The following is a 16,850-nucleotide window of genomic DNA, read 5'->3' on the forward strand; positions in this document are numbered from 1 at the left end:
CAAATGTACTTGAATCCATTGATCTGAAGCCCGCCGTGCAAAACTTATCATTCCGTCCAATCCCATATCAAAGAAAAACAGAATAGCAGCAATGCCATCTCTCTGTTCGTGACATTCTAGCAAAATGGTGATAGATTTACAACAACTTCTTTCGCTTTTCAGCTATTTGAAGTATCTGCTAAACAGATTGTTGCATTGATTTCTGGGAAGACAGATGGTGGTGTGCATGCTGCGAGACAACTGAAGGAATGAAGAATTGTTCAGCTCCGTAGATCAAATTCAGTATAGTGATGACCTTAGGGCACATTTTTATTGCGCGTAGGTGCATACAATCTCATAGACATATTTTCAGTAGCTTTGTTTTCTTTCTGGCCCTAGTTGAAAGTATTTTAAATGGCATGGAATGCTTGAAAATGAGACAAAAATACCATCATTTTCTGCCAAAGCAATAAGACAAATTTTGTGAATCTGTCTGCCTTGTTTATACGTCTTAAAATAGTTAGGCAATGATTGCAGACAGCATACTCTTCAAGGAGATACATAATCTTTAACACACCCAAGTCATAAAGACTTTTTGCTACCCATTTTACCATGCGCCTTTGTAATCATAATGTTTTTATGTTTGCCTTTAAAATTTATATCATTATAAGGCTGTTTCATATTTCATTTATTTACCACTTCTGGACTCTCAAGCACTGATTTTATGCTGTGATTTACCCATTAGGATGGTGTGCATCTCACTAATGAGAATATTTTGAGCCCTGGGCTCATGGTCCTTCATTGAACAGTGATATGTCATCCTAAAGCCATTTCACTGGGATAAGACTGGGTAACCAACCAGGGAAAGCAGGTGACTGCCTAGAGGCCCCAGACCCCCCAGGAGCACAGGTTGAATACATATGGTATTAGCTTTAATTTATCTTGTGTGCCAAATAATTAACAAACAGAAATTCTCAGACACGGTGGTATAATAAAAAACTATAAAATGTCTTAAAAAGTCAAAAAAGGCCAAGCCTTACTCCCTGAAACACAAATTAATATATTCAAATTGCCTTTGGGGGCTGAACTGTGGTCAAAAACTCAAGGCTGTTGACTTAAGAATCATACAAAAATACAGAACCCAGCAAATATTCACAGTTTAGAAGCAGTTACCACTGATGTTCTATTGCATTTTTAATTTAAGAATTATATAAACAGTTCAATCAACATTGTTGATACTACTGTTGCCATGTACTTGCTCACAGTGGATTAATATTGAGTCTCTGAAAAAAATTACAATGATTAAAAATATAACAAAGAGGAAAGTCTCGACTTGCTGTATGTTTCAAGTGTCATGAGAAAACTGCTGTTGGTGCTATGTCAATAAAAAGGTATCGATTGACCGATTTATAGATTGAACCAATTGAACCATTGACAGTCACAGATCAGTCACAAATACTGCTCTCTTTATTTACCAAAGGCATACCAACCTTACCTGCAAATTTTGGAGTCTGCAGAGGCCAACATGGACAGAGACACAGTGGAAGTTAATGACACTAATTATTATTTTAGTATTAATTATTATTATTAATATATAACACACTGCATAAAACGTTTCATTCTGCAGGATAGAGCTGACTTCACCGATCGTCTGTGAATTGAAATGTATATGTTGGTAACCTGTTTAGCCTAAATAAAAAGTGTTATGTAATGCACTACAGGCAAACAGTAATTCCTTTAAAGGCTCATTAAACAGAGGCCGTTGCAATATATTAAATGGTATCATCTGCATACAAATGTATATGAAAAATGTGTTTCTATTTTATTTTTTATTTTTACGAGTGTCCACCACCTGTGCCTTAAGACTGCTAAGTTGTTGACCACGTGGGAACCTTACAGTACTCTTCATTCCCATGACGGAAAGTGTTTGAGATGCGTGCTCCAATGACCTCAGGGTCAGATGCCACGCAAAGAGGCTATGCAGTTATGCTGACCATGTAGATGTTTAAATGAAAACATGGGCAATCAGACTTGGATGGTAGGAGGGAAAAGCAGAGAGATGATAGGGGGAAAGAGAGCTTGAGTCACGGTCAGATGGGAGAGAGCTCTTTGGTGGGTGTGAGCAAAGATTTCAAATATGTTGAAGAGACACGTATGTTATCTTTTCTCCTCGCCACTTGCCATCAAGTACCTCCCCTCACTCCGTGTCGTCAGCAGTTTATCCCAGGCCCTGGCAGGAGCTGCAAGTGTAAATGGGAGGAAATCTGATCCATATGGTAGCACTATAAAGCTCACCGCTGATTTGCAGGCTTCATCAAAACCTGGTCAAGGCTTGATCACTACTCATAACTGGCATCTTCCTCTCACACCTGGTCACAGCGCTCTGAGTTCTCACTTTCTCCCAGCAGCACCAGAAACCTGACTGACCTCAGGGTTCATCAGCTAAAATTGTCAAAGTTTATTCTTCTGATTAAGGTAAGTTGGTTTTCAGGTTGAGGTTGGAGTGATGGATTTAATTAAGACAAGCTATAGATTGAGATATATAGATGTTTTGCATATGGATATATACAGTCTGAAGTGAGTAAAGATGCACTGAATGTGTTTTTTTTTGCTTTTGTATCCTCAGATATGAAGATACTGGGCCAGGCTTTTTTCTTGCTTTTGCTCGGGGGAATCTGCTGTCAGAACAACCGTAATGCTAAAGCAGGGGGCAAGTCTACCAAGAAGTCTGGTGGGAACCAAGGAGGGGATGTTGTCCAGTCTCCCGCTGTGGTTAATTTGACTCCTGGAAGCTCTGAAAACACTAGAGGCAGTGGAAGCTCAGCCGAAGCAGGGCGGGAAGGTGCTGCAGGAGCTCGAGCAGCTGGACAACAGACGGACGAAATGAGACTGCACTTCCTCAAGAACACCCAAGTTACATGTAATGATGGAACTGCAGCTGGGTGAGATGTTCTGGATGTCATATTTTATCTCACTTGTTTTCAATTTTGAGTTGTTTTCCATTTGTTGTCTGAATACAGTGTTTCCATACATGGCTGTTTATCTTCACCATCTCCTCACTCCTATTTATTTGTGGTTCTACAGGTTTTACCTAAAGGAGTTCAGAGGAAGCCGCCGATGGCTGTTATTTCTGGAAGGTGAGTATTTAAAAACTCAAGTGGTTAATTTAGCCTCCAAAGGTCAGCTTGTTTTGGCGTGACGCCCCCATTGGAATTTTGAAGGGGATGTCATCTTGTCCCGTCATCTTCTGTTTTACTCCTTTTTTGGATGCTGTCTCTCTGATTGACTTGTGATTGGTGAAATGTATGTGGATAGTCTTCCAACTTGACTCTCTCTTTAAAATGATTCATTAAGGCATTATTTTGAGCCAAAGAGCCAGATCCATTGCTTTTGCTTTCATACTGTTGTAGTATTTGTGCAAAACCACTTTGTACAAATAGAAAGTAATTCAACAAATTAAGTGCAAATTAAAGAAACGATTCCTTTATTGTCCATGTCTGAGAACACAGTCTGTTAAGCAGATCAGACTACAAGTGCATTCCTTTCCCTTTCCATTGCTCACGGTCCTCTGTGATGGGCTAACAAGGGTCTCCCCTGCTGTGCCTGATGTTAATGTATATTGGTCTCCATTATTTTTAGGTGGCTGGTGCTGTTACAGCAAAGAGACCTGTGATTCCAGATACCAAAATATACCCCGACTTATGAGCTCATCAGGATGGCCCCAAACAAAAAGAGGTAGGTCAGACGGCCATGCTGTCAAATGCAGTTCACTCATGTTGTCATGGTGTTTCACTGAAACTTAACACAAAAAGACATCTGTCTGATCTCTGACTGCTGGATTTACAGGAAGTGGAATTTTGTCCTCTCAAGTGGAAGAAAACCCACACTGGCATAATGCAAACATTGTGTAAGTACTTGTATATCCTCACTGTTTGTCTTATTGTGTTTCCTGGAGGTGTCACATGAGACAGTCCTCACTTGTAAACATTTGCAAGACATGGAAGTCTCCATATCTATGTTGAACCAGATAGAATTCAGACTTTTTAAAACTTAAAAACTATTTTTTTCACTTAAAGCTGATGGATGTTTTGTTATGGTTCAACAGTTGCTGTTTAATATTTATTCTTCTTTTTGCTCTATTTTGGTTTCCATCAACCTTGACAGAAATATTTGTCTCTTTAGCTGCTTATTGCTCCCCTGTGTTCAACATGCTAACACTGTCTGACATTGAAGTTGCAGGCTGTAAAACCAAAATAATCAGCACTCCCAAGAGAACTACCTTACCTTCTAAAGAAATGATAAAATACTCCTCAGACATAATTGAGTTTATTAAAAAATGCTACCTTGCTACATTCACTGCACTCAGGGGTTTTGTCTCTTTAGCCTTCCTTGGTCTGGTATGACCCATAGGTTAAAGTGCACACGTCTGCCGGAGATACTCTAACAAGTGTGATTGTCTCCTTTTCTGCAGATTCATCCCATACTGTTCCAGTGATGTGTGGAGTGGCACTGGGCCTGCCCCAACTCCTCCTCCCAGGCCTCGACAGGGCAGAGAAAAGGAGAGAGATAGAAACACTAATACAAGTACGTTTCTTTACATCCTTCAACTTTTTCCTCAATGCTTTTTTCACTCTTGGAAAATGTGCTCTAATCTAACTTCCTTTTTCATTCGATGTATGTATTTTTGTTATCAGCTGAGTATACATTCATGGGATCTCTGATCATCCAGGAGGTCATCAAAGACCTCATCCCCAAAGGAGTCAAGCAGGCGAAGGTCATAATGCTGTCTGGCGCAAGGTGAGTTTGTTTTATCACTGGCACTCTGATGCTGACTTCAGCTTTTTGACAAGAGCCTGCATACCCTTTTCCCCTCTGGACCTTATCCAAGCCTGATATTACGCAAGAGAAGCCCTATTTTGGGTGCATTCTCTTGTAAACAATAAACATGTTTACAGTCAACTGTGAACAATGACATAATATCTATCAACGGCTCTTCCCAGGTTGGCAACGTTGATTTTGGGACATGCCCAAGCCCTATAAATGGATCCATTGACTGCAAAGAAGCTTAATTTTAAATTCCCAGCTACTAGCAGGCATGCACTGTTGCTTTGAAACCCCTAATAAATATGGCACTCTCAAAGCCATACTATTAAATGTGTTTCTTGGCCCCATTGCAGTGCTGGCGGAACAGGTGTTTTGCTGAACGTTGACAGGGTGGCCAGTCAGCTGGCACAGCTTGGTGCAGAGACTCAGGTCCGAGGACTTGTGGACTCTGGGTGGTTTCTAGAGAGTCAACAGCAGAGATCGCCCAATTGTCCTGAGACTGTTTCCTGCTCACCTGAAGATGCTATCAAGATAGGACTCAGGTAAAGTCAAGTTTTAGACAACCTGGAGAGATTTTATGGAGTGGCACATTTTCATAGGCCAGACTCTCTTTTGCTATACCGTGCAGTTATATTTTGTGTAGTTGTGTAATGGGTTGAAGCATCTGATCAATAGATCTGTGTGTACTGACAGTGATTTGTTTTCTCAGGCTATGGAATGGGGTTGTGCCTGATAGATGTCGGCAGCTCTACAAGAGAGGGGAGGAGTGGCAGTGCTTCTTTGGCCACAGATTGTACTCTACGTTGACCTGTGAGTACTGGCTGGTGCTAAATTGACCCTGATATTGGATTAGCATGCTATATATTTGACCTAAGCTGTGCAAAATTTATGTTCACTGCAATATGTTTTTGAGCTTTAGCTCCCGTGTTCCTGTGTTTCCAGTATTCTTTATTAATAGACTGATAGTCCTTTTATATCTGTTTTGTTCCCAAGCTCCTAAAGTAAATATCTAGCACTAATATAACTTAAGTACTTGCTGTGTCTGAAAATTATGCTGATGAGCCATGGCATTGAACCAAAACAGTAAAGCTGTGGCAAGTAAAACCGGAACAGTGAGGTTGATCACAGTTTATTTGAGGATTTTCAGTCAGGAGACTGCTTAAGCGCTGAGACAGCTGACAGCTTGTTGAAATTTACAAAAGGCCTCCTCATTGCTTTGGACAGAAGACTTCTCTCTGTACTTGTCCTGTTAAATCTTTGTGATGCATTTGATACAACTGCCAATCACATTCTGTCACAGAGACTAGAACCCTTAGTTTGCATTATAGGACAGAATAAAGGTACTTTGTGTACTATTTATCAGAGCATTCTCAATATATACGCTTTAATGATAAGTCTTCTGTAAACACCAAAGTTAGTCATGGAGTTCCACAAGGTTCGGTGCTTGGACCGATTATGTTCACTTTACATATAATTCCAGAAGGCAGTATCATTAGAAAACACACACACATTTTCTTCGTTATGCTCATTATACTCATTTATACTTATAAATGAAGCCAGATGAAAGCAATCAGCTAACTTGATGCATGCCTTTTGGACATAAAGACATAGATGACCAGATTATTGACTCAGACAAAACTGAGGTAATTGTGCTTGGCCCTAAACAAAAGTAGAGTCTCTGCTGTTGTCATTTGGCGCTATATAAATAGAAATTGGTTAATTGAATGATCTTACCCAATGCTAATATAAATACATTGTTTAGAGCAACTGTAATGTTGACATCTTTTTTCCCCCTGTAGCTCCTCTGTTTGTTGTGCAGTGGCTGTTTGATGAGGAGCAGCTGAGAGTGGAAAACATCTACATGGGAGGACAGAGTCTGTCTGAAGAGCAGTGGCAGTACATAAGGAACCTGGGCAGGGTGCTCAAGACCTCGCTGAGAGATGTCACGTAAGTTTCCAAAAACGTGTTTCAAAGAGTTGCTTCTAATCATAACAATACATCTAATATAGAGCAAGTGATGAACATAAAAGATGGACTATGATTGTATTCTTTTGTGTTGATTTTAGGGCTGTTTTTGCTCCTTCCTGCCTCTCCCACACAGTGATTACTAAAAGGTAAGAATGATACATTTGACTGCTTTGGGTGTAAAGCACTTTTACGCTTGCAGTCCAATATTTTATTTACGCCCCTACATATAGTCATCTCTGCCTTGTGAGCTCATGTTGCTGTTTTTGTCCGCCTGTCATCATGCAACATTCTTCATGTCACCGAATGCCACTTTACACTTTCCCTAACCCCACGGTGACCCTTGAACGCACTTATTATTTTGTTGCACAGATTCGACATCAAAGTTTCAGTCTTAACTAGGTTTACAGAGTCAAGGTATTCATTGAGGGTTCATTGATTTTATTTAAGAGAGGAGCTGCAGGATGGAGGTAATTTTGCAGTGACAAAGTAGACATAGCCATAGTGACGTCATTACTATGGCAGTGGTGACAGTGTTTTGTTGACTGCCTATTGATGCCTTGAGTTTGGCAATTTTGCCGTGGCCATGTTTGCCTGGTTTTCTGGAACCAGAAGTGACCATATTTGTGCAATTTGTTATTTGTTACAGAAAAGTTATAAAAGCTGTAGCCTACAGTCATTGCCTGTGGCTAATTCATTAGCAGGTGAATTCGTTAGTTAACCACCATGTTTTCCAGGGAACAAGATTCTTTTTGTGGTGGTAGCCGACCAGAGTTTTTATTTTTTATTTTTATCAGACTAAAGTGCTAAGAGAGCTTGTGGGACACTTGCTTGCATAAAGTGGTTGTATGACACAAACTGGGTAACTTAAGATACCCAGTCTTCTTTTCACTATTGCCTGTTGTCTACCATGTGGAGAAAAGCCAAAAACTTTCCTTTCTCCCATGTATTGGCCTGTATTGGCCAACTGAATAGAAAGCTTACCATATACTAGAAATTTACCCTGAAAATTGGAGCACAGACTTCTTGGCAGCTGGTAGTAGAATAACCCGAACAGCAAGCCATATTTTTTGTCTGATATTTAAATATAAAAAAAACAAAGTTACGGACAACACAAACACGGCTGAGAGGAGAAGTTCAGTGACTGAAATAAATGAGGTGACATTTAGCAGGCAGCTAGCTGCACCCACCTGTCACTCAAAGCAACCGCACCTGTAATTATGCATAATTTTAAGCCTGAAAATAATATATACTGATGAGTTATATATAATGAATCCCTAGTACATATGTCATGAACACACAAATTAGCTACAGACCGCTATAGTGTTTTGTATAGGGCTGTAAACATGTAAGTCTGCTGTATGGTCTGTTTTTTTAATATGGGAACTATATGGTGAATAACTCGCCTTTGGAGCCAGCCTCAAGTGACCAAATGAGAAACTAACGTTTTGGCACTTCATTCAGCCCCAGAAAATGCTCCTTGACTTTTATTAATCGAGGACCTCTTGCTTTGTTTTCATCTTTTCCCCTCTCTTTTTCTATCTTTGCCTTCATTTTTTTAGTAATTGGAAAAGTTTCCAAGTTAGGGGCAACTCCCTTCCACGCGCCCTGCACTGCTGGGACAGGAATCTGGAGGCAACCCGCAACAACAGAACACCTGCGAAAGGTTGTCCTTTCCACCTGTTGGACACCTGCCAGTGGCCCCAGTGCAACCCCACCTGCCCAGCCTTGGTGGACCAGGCCACCCAGCAGGAGCTCACCCTTCTCCAGATGCTGGTAGCCATGGGTCTTGACCTCCAAAAGCTGGGCTTGGATCCCCAAGGAGATGCAGATTCTCTTGCCAGCATGGTTAGCAATGGTGGCTAAGTGTTAACATGGATTGCTGCTGAAGAGATAGCAATGAAAAGGCTTAATGGAGGAAAAAGATGTGTTGAAATTAGAATATAACCATAGAAATAGTACAGAAATCTGGTTACTATGTCTCATGCTGCTCAGCATTCCATTATGCTTCATGTTTCTGATAAACTGGTGACTTGACTGATGGGTACGTCACTGTGTCTGAGTCTGAGTGGTTTGGCTGTCCCTCTACTGGACACCAGAGAAAAGAGCAATTTTCTACTGGATGAAAAGCTTTGAGTTTAAGCAGACATAATGCACCTCTTACCGCACACTTTCATCCTGATCACTCTACATGAATTGCACTCCATTTACTGTTGTTAGCATTTGAATTAGCTTTCAATTAAGGTTTATTTCTTACCTAACAGTCATATGTTTCAAACGATAGCAGTTATTTCTGATGTTTGAGTAGGCTATTCTTCTCCTGCATGAGAAATTGCAGCTCTATACTTTAAACTGTACTCACACTAACTCAATACTTGTTTTGCACACACAGTTCCACACTGATTGTGATTTTCTGTGAAATTTTATTTCTGTAGCTCCTGATGCTATGCTAACTTATACTGAGGTACAGAAAACACACACATATATATATATATATGTATATATATATATATATATATATATATATATATATATTTATGTATGTATATATATAATACATAATATATAAACATATTTTACCTGCATGTAAGACAAAAGTGTGATTAGATAACTATATTTTTTGGTGAAGGGCAGCAAAGGTTGCCTCTTTGAAATGTGAAGTCTGCAATAAAAGAAAGTTCCCTGAAAAGAAGAAACAACCTTTTGGTCTTTCCTTATCATTATTCTATTGTGACATACATGGACATCAAACAGGCTAGGCATTGCGATCTTTCTTGATTTCGACAAAACTCTCACAATGTCACATTCATTTTGTGTTATTTTCATTTTGGTACTGTTGAATTTGTGTCAACCGATGAGAATTTGTCCAGAAATGTACCTGCTAGTTACATGTAGCCTATCGAAACAGTGAATAAAGATATTAACTGGATCTGACATCATAAACGTTATTGGTTCATCCAACTGTGTTCTTAGCTTCAGCCATGCCCTTTGTCTCAGCCCTTTGGCCTAATTGTCTTAAAACCTAAATACAACTGCAAAGCTTCTAACAGTGAACTCATAACTAACAGTCAGACAAGCAATTACATCTCCATACCATCTCTCCAGTTGTTATAATATATTATAATTGTAACAAATCTTTTTTTTTAAAACTAATCTTTTCCACCTTCCTTTGCCCCCAAATTGGATGGTCATATCCTCCCCTTCTTGCACTGAAAATAAGCCCATATTTCTTGTGAATTAGCCAAGAAATCTATGCTTTGTTTACCATGCTTAAACTGTAGCCTATTAGCTAAATGTGTGCCATCAACAAATAAACCTTTATGACTGCATTCAGTGGGTATTTATTGCTCTGAATAAGAAGTGGGAAAAAATTAGATGTGATTTTAAAACATCGCAAAAATATTTGGCGCTAAAAATGCTTTTTGATCCCCCCCCAACAAATCCATGGAACAGACTCCAAGCAAATGCATCAGTGTTAAAATATTGATGTGTTTTTTTATTGAATAGATCAACATTTACATTCTGTAACATTGACAAGAACATACGCATAAAGGCATCATACTGAGGTGCAGAAAACATAACAGGCATGACTCCACTCTCAATGGTATAATACATTCAACATTATAGCCAGACATAATGCATAGGAATATAGTCAAATTAATAAACCAAAAATATATACAATATCAATCAATAGCTTTAGAGAAAGGTAGGCAATAAATTACATTTCTTTAAAGAGTTATATCCTAACTGGGTGAGCACATATCTTGATATCGATGCATGTAATTACTCATCCGCCTCATTGGGTGGCGCTACTTTAATCTTCATCCATATATTAAAAAGATCCAAGCTGCTTTTTTTAAATCTCAAACTTTATTGAAAAGAGCAAAAATACCCATTTAAAATCATAAAATCAAAAAGAGAACGCATGTTCCATATGATATAAAAATAGATTAAAATTGTATAACAATGTAATTATTGGGTAAACATTTAGATCATATAACGATATTAGAAAGAAAATTATGCAAGACATAACAAAATGTAATAAAAGAAAAGACGACTAAATATACATTTAGTGTCTGTTAAAACATAGGACTTCATTGGTAGTGTTTTAATAATTTAATTAATTGTTTAAAAACATAATTACTGTTTGGGAGGCTCCTTTTATAGTTAAAGACTGGCCAAGTGTATAAAAATATCAATCAACTCAATCAATCAACAATTACATCACATTATCCGAATCCTACAAATCCTTTCTCACGAATTAAATCCACCAATTTCGATATGTTATCTGTGCCAGTGCTATCCGTTTCGTTTCATTTTAGCACAGCGGAGGTAAAGTACGTTAATTTTGTAATGGTGTGGGTCATCTCTTCTTGAAAAAACAGTCTCGGATTTTTTCCCATATTGCATTGCAGTTTTTTACTACTTCCTCTTTCCGCCATATTGCAGAACCGGTAAGATGCCTTTTACACTGTTAACTTCAATCTTTAAAGTATCTGAAGCATCTGCACGTTAAATGGTCCTTTTTTGTGATCACCTTGAAGCGAAGGCATATAGTATTGGATTGGTGTGATTATCGACTTGATTGGTAAAACGAGTTAAACACATTTGAGTCTCAAATTTCAATCTCCAGCCCCTCTGCTCGGCCCTGGGCATCGGTGCGTTCAAGGCGCCTTGATTATGTTTAGCTTTGCGACTATAAACGCCTATTTTTGCCGTAAATAAATTAGTCCTGTATGTAATCTGTTGATCTCTGTGTGTTACACATTTAAAGCGCGGTGGACACTGCGTTGACCATTGTATCTGCTAATGTTCAGAGATACCTGCTAATGTAGTCATCTAGGCTAAGTAGCTATCTGTGTGCTCACGAAGGACCATGCTTTGCTGTGGGTCCAGCTGATATTCATACAGCGTAACTAAACTGCAAACGCAACGTAACCCGCTGTGAGAAAAAAATCGTCTAATATGAAACGTTATCGCTCAACATAACCTCCTACTGTATGCTGAATTGCTAACTCTAGACATCATCGTTTATTGCTAAGGGCTAGCAGGGCATTGGTAATTGGACATTTTTTACTTGGGAAACTTGTATACCCTTGTTGTATGTACAAGATGAAGGTTTACTTGTGTAAATGTATGATTGTACTTTTAAGAAAAGGTTTAAGGTAAATGAGGGAAGATCAGGTGTTGTGATAAATTGATGTTTCTGTTCTATTGCCTGTGAAGCACATGATTTAATGAAAAGGTTTAAGGACGTTGGGAAACGAGTCTTTGGGGGGGTTATATATTCACACAAAGCTTGGTTTCTTGAAACTGAAGGTCATGTGTGTCAGTTTCAACACCATATTTTATATCTGTCTTTGTATGTGTCTGCAGGCATCATGGTGCGCATGAACGTTCTCGCAGATGCTCTGAAAAGCATCAACAATGCTGAGAAGCGTGGGAAACGCCAGGTCCTCATCAGGCCCTGCTCCAAGGTTATTGTGCGCTTCCTAACCGTCATGATGAAGCACGGTAAGTGGCACTACTATTTTGTATGAGTGAATGGTGAACTGGTATCATGAGACATTAAGCTTAAACTATGGCCTTTTAACAGTGCATATGTTATTAATGGGAGCTGCTGGAAGGAGACAACTGTTGCCTAAAAGTGAATAGTTTGTAGAAGTATAGTCAACATGTCAGTATCTGGCTGGAAAGGTTCTCTGAGGAGTGCTAATGGTTGCTGAGCTTTATATTATTCTTTATCATTTGTTACAGGTTACATTGGTGAGTTTGAGATCATTGACGACCACAGAGCCGGAAAAATTGTCGTCAATCTCACAGGCAGGCTGAACAAGGTAAGGTCTCTTATCTAGCTTTTCCAAGTCCCTCCACCCATTAAATGTTTTCCGAGCTACCTTGTTCACTGATTTTGTTACTCTTGTCTCTTGGCTAGATGGCAATATATCATTTAACAGAACATGTTTCTTTTTTGTTTAAAATATAAAGTGTAACGACCTTCTAAATAAGCTGATGGAAATACTTGATCCTGCACAGATGTTGCATCCAGTAATGCAACCTGTAGCTTATTGTTGCTTACTATCTCTGTCAGTGTAATTGTGGAGTTTAAAGTTGAGGTGAAATGAAAAATGTAATTTTAATCCTTTCAGATCACATCCCCTGTAATATTGTGCATCTATTTGACAATATAGGCCAAAAAAAAACAGAAAATCAATTTCTTTGTATTCTTACAGCAAAATCCGATCATTTTTTCTTCAGGTAAAACTAAATTTCACGCGTGCTTACGTAAGTTAGCAACAAACAATTTCAACCAATCACTCTGCAACATTTAGCCGCAGAGCACCAAGAACGCTCGGTCAGTTAGCTAGCTACTGCGCTGTGGTGAACGTCCGTCTACGCACCCACTTCTCAGTGATCAAAACAAATCCCTCTAAATATGTCCCGCCTGCACGTCCTGTTTCACTCGGAAATACGTCACGATACGGAAGCTAGATACTCTCGAAATGCTGTTTCAGCTCGACTTTAAACAGAGTGTTGTTTTTTTTTGCAGTGTGGTGTGATCAGTCCACGTTTTGATCTCCAGCTGAAGGATCTGGAGAAGTGGCAGAACAACCTGCTGCCTTCAAGACAGTTTGGGTGAGAATCTCCTACTCTAACTTTAAGTGAACCCTGGCAGTGATGTTTGTGTTAAACCAACTGGAAGAAAAGGTCATTTGTGTCAGTCTACATGGTCTTCAGTCTGATTCTTGATCAATAACTATAGTGGCTTAGTTTCATACTCAACTGGCCCGCTGTGATGCTTGCCTGTGCTTGGTAGTCCCATATGATTGCTTTGGAAAGTAGGTTTATCTTTGTACTTAATGGAAAATGAAGTTATGAAATTGCTTGCAAGTCTTACTTTAAATGGACAAAAAAGGTTTTGCCAAGGGGTTGTTTGACATTAATGGTCTTTTCTTTCAATCGTCACATGAATTGTAAACACACTTGCATACAAAACATACAGTTGATTGAGAAAATCAACAGTAGAGAGAAACAGAGGTGATGGGGCAAGCTTGGCCATCTCATTTAAGGACAAAAGTGGAAAGAGGTCCTAAAGAAGTTGTTTCTATTGAGCAAGTGTTAAATGTTCCCTAGGAATGTTTCATGATGTCCAGATAAATTAATGTTACGATTCCAATGGTCAGCGGAACGGCCTTTAATCCCTGATGGCACATCATTCTGTATGAGCAGGCAAAGACTACTGTCCAGAAGAAGTACAGTATGGGATGATATTGTCATTTTTAGGCAGGGTTGGAAATTAACCGCCTGCCAAATGCGGGTGTTTTTGTGCAGTGTCAGGTGAATTTGCTTCATTTACCAGCCACAGTGGCGGGTAGCATATAAAAACAAGTAATGCAATTGCTGTGTTGGACAGTAACGTTGCGGCGTTATCGCTCTTTTATTCATAGAGCAGTGCGGGTAGCGTCCACAAGTTATAATCCCCTACTACAAAGCAGCACACGGAGCTCTCGGCTGCAGTCCGAACTGTTAAGAATCAGTAAATGACTTCACCGTACGCGTGGATGTGTATTTGTAGCAGACAGCGGTACTTCCGTATGACGACGACATCACTGTCTAATCCTTCAGCAGATGCCTGTGACGTCTCTGCTGCTGTGGACAGCTCGTGAGTTTACTTGACAGAGGACCATCAGTAGTCTTATCAACAGCTAACTACAGAACATAGAGGAGAAGAGGTGTACAAACACTGAGGCAATAGTAGAAAAGCTGCTGCGCTTGGATTAGGGGAGAGTGGGGCACGGTGAGCCACTTCATGTTTCTAGGCAGTTGTGCACACTTTAACATTTAAACATACTAAGGAAAAGTGGAGAAAAGACAAGAGAACTAATGGTTTAATCGGAACTAAAAACCTAAAAAAATCTGCCATAAAAGACCACAAGTCGTCTCAATGTAAAAAAGAGGTCAGGAAAATCAACGGCTGCAATGAAGGCACTTACCATCCTAAATGTCAGTATTTTATTTAAGTTTAAATATTTACCTTATGAAATAAAATAAGTGTTTTACCTAAATAATATTCATCTTTTCTTATTTTTTACATGCAGTTACACATTATCGTTTAAAATGAGAAAGTGGATGGTAAAATTTGAGTGGCTTGTAGATTTTAAAATCCACCAGCCACAGTGGCAGGTGGAAAAAGTTATTTTCCAACCCTGGTGACTGGTTTTAGTGCGTAGGTCATATTCTGAGTTCCTATTTTAGAATTTTAGAATAGAATTTTTTAGGATTTACCTGAAGTGAGTGTCTTGGTAGTGGGCAATTAGCATTATTTAATCGTGTGTGGAAACATAACGTGTAGCTCAGACATTAATCTATTCATGAGTGCTTTATCTTTTGACATGGAAACGGCAGGAAGTTTCATGTAAAGGTCCTGAGCTGGACTGAAGTTACACTGATTATTACAAGCTTTGTATTTACCTCTGAAAATGAATGCAGCACGTGTGTAACCAACAGTATATCGGTGTTTTCAGAGATTTGTTTTTTTAATTTGTTTGCCTTTTAGTTTTTTCATCAGTGTATTGTTTGGTTTCATGTTGCTTGTTGCATATGGTTTAACTTCCAGAGTTACACAATCTAAATAGTTATGTTGCTCTGTATTTGTCTGATCCCACCTTACTTGGAATGCTTTGCATTTAATGTGCTCACTATTTAGCTGTCCTGTGTGGAGTGTTTTTTGAGTTCACCATCATGATCAGTGGACCTGTAAATAACAGATGTGTGAGATGCACTGTAGACATAACAATTAATTAGACTGTATTGTGTAGGAAAGGAGAATTGGATTTTCACCAGAGCTTGGGTAGTTAAGGTACAGAATCACCACCATTTCCCTGAGTACACCGCACAGTCGGCTAAAATGAGTGTTCATTCCACCCAAAGGTAAAACTTCAACATGGCTGCATGAACTAGTTGCCAAAAATGGTCCCTCGGTTGCCTGGAAGTTTGCTTTTGCATTGCTTACCGTGTCCACTGAAGAACCACTGTCCGCTCAAAATTTTGTCTGAAGTTTGCCAACAGAAGTAGATGCCCAACTTAATTATTTCATCTTACATAGAGACCGGCAGCTAAGTAGGAGAGATGCAACTTGCACAATACAGCAGCAGATGACATCAGAGACATCAAACAGATCAATACTGTAAATCGGCTGTGTTGTGAAAAGATCAGATTTTCTCAGTCAGCATCACCGTTTACTTGTGTGTAGTGCCTGCCACAGCGTTAGCTGCAGACAAAGAGCATTGCTCCACATGTTTCCTTTTCATCTGAAAATGTGTGAATTTATGAACTTGTTGTTCAGTTAAAGTATTAACTTGCAGTTGTTACTTTTTGAAACATTTTTTTGTAAAAGGTGTAGAGTTTAATCTGATGGTTAAATATGCACATTCTTTGGCATTTTGAAGAATTTACGGTGTATTGTGGATTAAAGCCTCCTTACTGATTGACATTTGAATAAAGATACTCAAATCTTTTAAAATCATGAAATGACTGCTTTGTTAAAATGTGGTGTCTAATATATATGGTAGATTTTTTTTACAATCCTATTTGTACTATTTTCCTCATGGTCACTTAATTATTGTGACCATGTGGAAGATATTTTGTCATGTTATGACACAGAGCCCTTCGTATTGCTATCTGTAACACCTGCAGTGTGATGGATTAACCTGAGCTGAATGCTAACATGCTGAATTTTGTCTCCACAGATACATTGTGCTGACCACCTCAGCTGGCATCATGGACCACGAAGAGGCCAGACGGAAACACACAGGAGGCAAAATCCTTGGATTCTTTTTCTAAAATGTAAAGAACTGCAAATAAAAACAACCAGGACAAAACTGTCATCTGCTGTGACTTATTTCATACAAAGAATTTTCTGTGGAGAGACACTTTAATGACTACGGCTTTTGTCAGAGGTTTAAATCAGTTGTTCAGACAAGACAAGGTCAGCAGGTTGTGCTTTGTCTTGGTTGTATGATAAGAACACAATTTGAGCCTGCAACAGCATTTGATTCTAACAAAAACTAGTAAGTAAAATT

General features: G+C 39.0%; 2 protein-coding genes across 2 annotated transcripts; both read left to right on the forward strand.

Moving 5' to 3' along the window:
• The first annotated feature begins 2,607 nt into the window (after window positions 1-2,607).
• Window positions 2,608-8,634, forward strand: notum2 (notum pectinacetylesterase 2). Its single transcript, XM_069666452.1, has 11 exons — window positions 2,608-2,921; window positions 3,064-3,116; window positions 3,619-3,714; window positions 3,826-3,886; window positions 4,451-4,563; window positions 4,674-4,776; window positions 5,157-5,345; window positions 5,513-5,613; window positions 6,603-6,750; window positions 6,870-6,917; window positions 8,331-8,634. Exons 1-11 carry the CDS (start codon window positions 2,608-2,610, stop codon window positions 8,632-8,634), a joined length of 1,530 nt encoding a protein of 509 aa, XP_069522553.1.
• A 2,554-nt stretch (window positions 8,635-11,188) lies between these two features.
• rps15a (ribosomal protein S15a) lies at window positions 11,189-16,649 on the forward strand. The gene is made up of 5 exons (XM_069665845.1): window positions 11,189-11,222; window positions 12,145-12,282; window positions 12,526-12,605; window positions 13,319-13,404; window positions 16,518-16,649. Exons 2-5 carry the CDS (start codon window positions 12,150-12,152, stop codon window positions 16,609-16,611), a joined length of 393 nt encoding a protein of 130 aa, XP_069521946.1. The 5' UTR covers window positions 11,189-11,222; window positions 12,145-12,149; the 3' UTR covers window positions 16,612-16,649.
• Window positions 16,650-16,850: the final 201 nt, after the last annotated feature.

The sequence above is a fragment of the Semicossyphus pulcher genome, unplaced genomic scaffold (genome assembly GCF_022749685.1).
Source record: "Semicossyphus pulcher isolate SPU_LCO1_2020_fin unplaced genomic scaffold, fSemPul1.0.p SCAF_17, whole genome shotgun sequence".
In the NCBI taxonomy this organism is placed as follows: Eukaryota; Metazoa; Chordata; class Actinopteri; order Labriformes; family Labridae; genus Semicossyphus; species Semicossyphus pulcher.

Excerpts from the sequence above, each read along its gene's own strand:
- notum2 (XM_069666452.1), top strand. The coding sequence starts at position 2,608 with ATGAAGATACTGGGCCAGGCTTTTTTCTTGCTTTTGCTCGGGGGAATC. Across the intron at positions 3,887-4,450 it reads TGGCATAATGCAAACATTGT|ATTCATCCCATACTGTTCCA; the intron begins GTAAGTACTTGT and ends CCTTTTCTGCAG. Across the intron at positions 4,564-4,673 it reads AGATAGAAACACTAATACAA|CTGAGTATACATTCATGGGA; the intron begins GTACGTTTCTTT and ends TTTTGTTATCAG.
- rps15a (XM_069665845.1), top strand. The coding sequence starts at position 12,150 with ATGGTGCGCATGAACGTTCTCGCAGATGCTCTGAAAAGCATCAACAAT. Across the intron at positions 12,283-12,525 it reads AACCGTCATGATGAAGCACG|GTTACATTGGTGAGTTTGAG; the intron begins GTAAGTGGCACT and ends CATTTGTTACAG. Across the intron at positions 13,405-16,517 it reads CTGCCTTCAAGACAGTTTGG|ATACATTGTGCTGACCACCT; the intron begins GTGAGAATCTCC and ends TTGTCTCCACAG.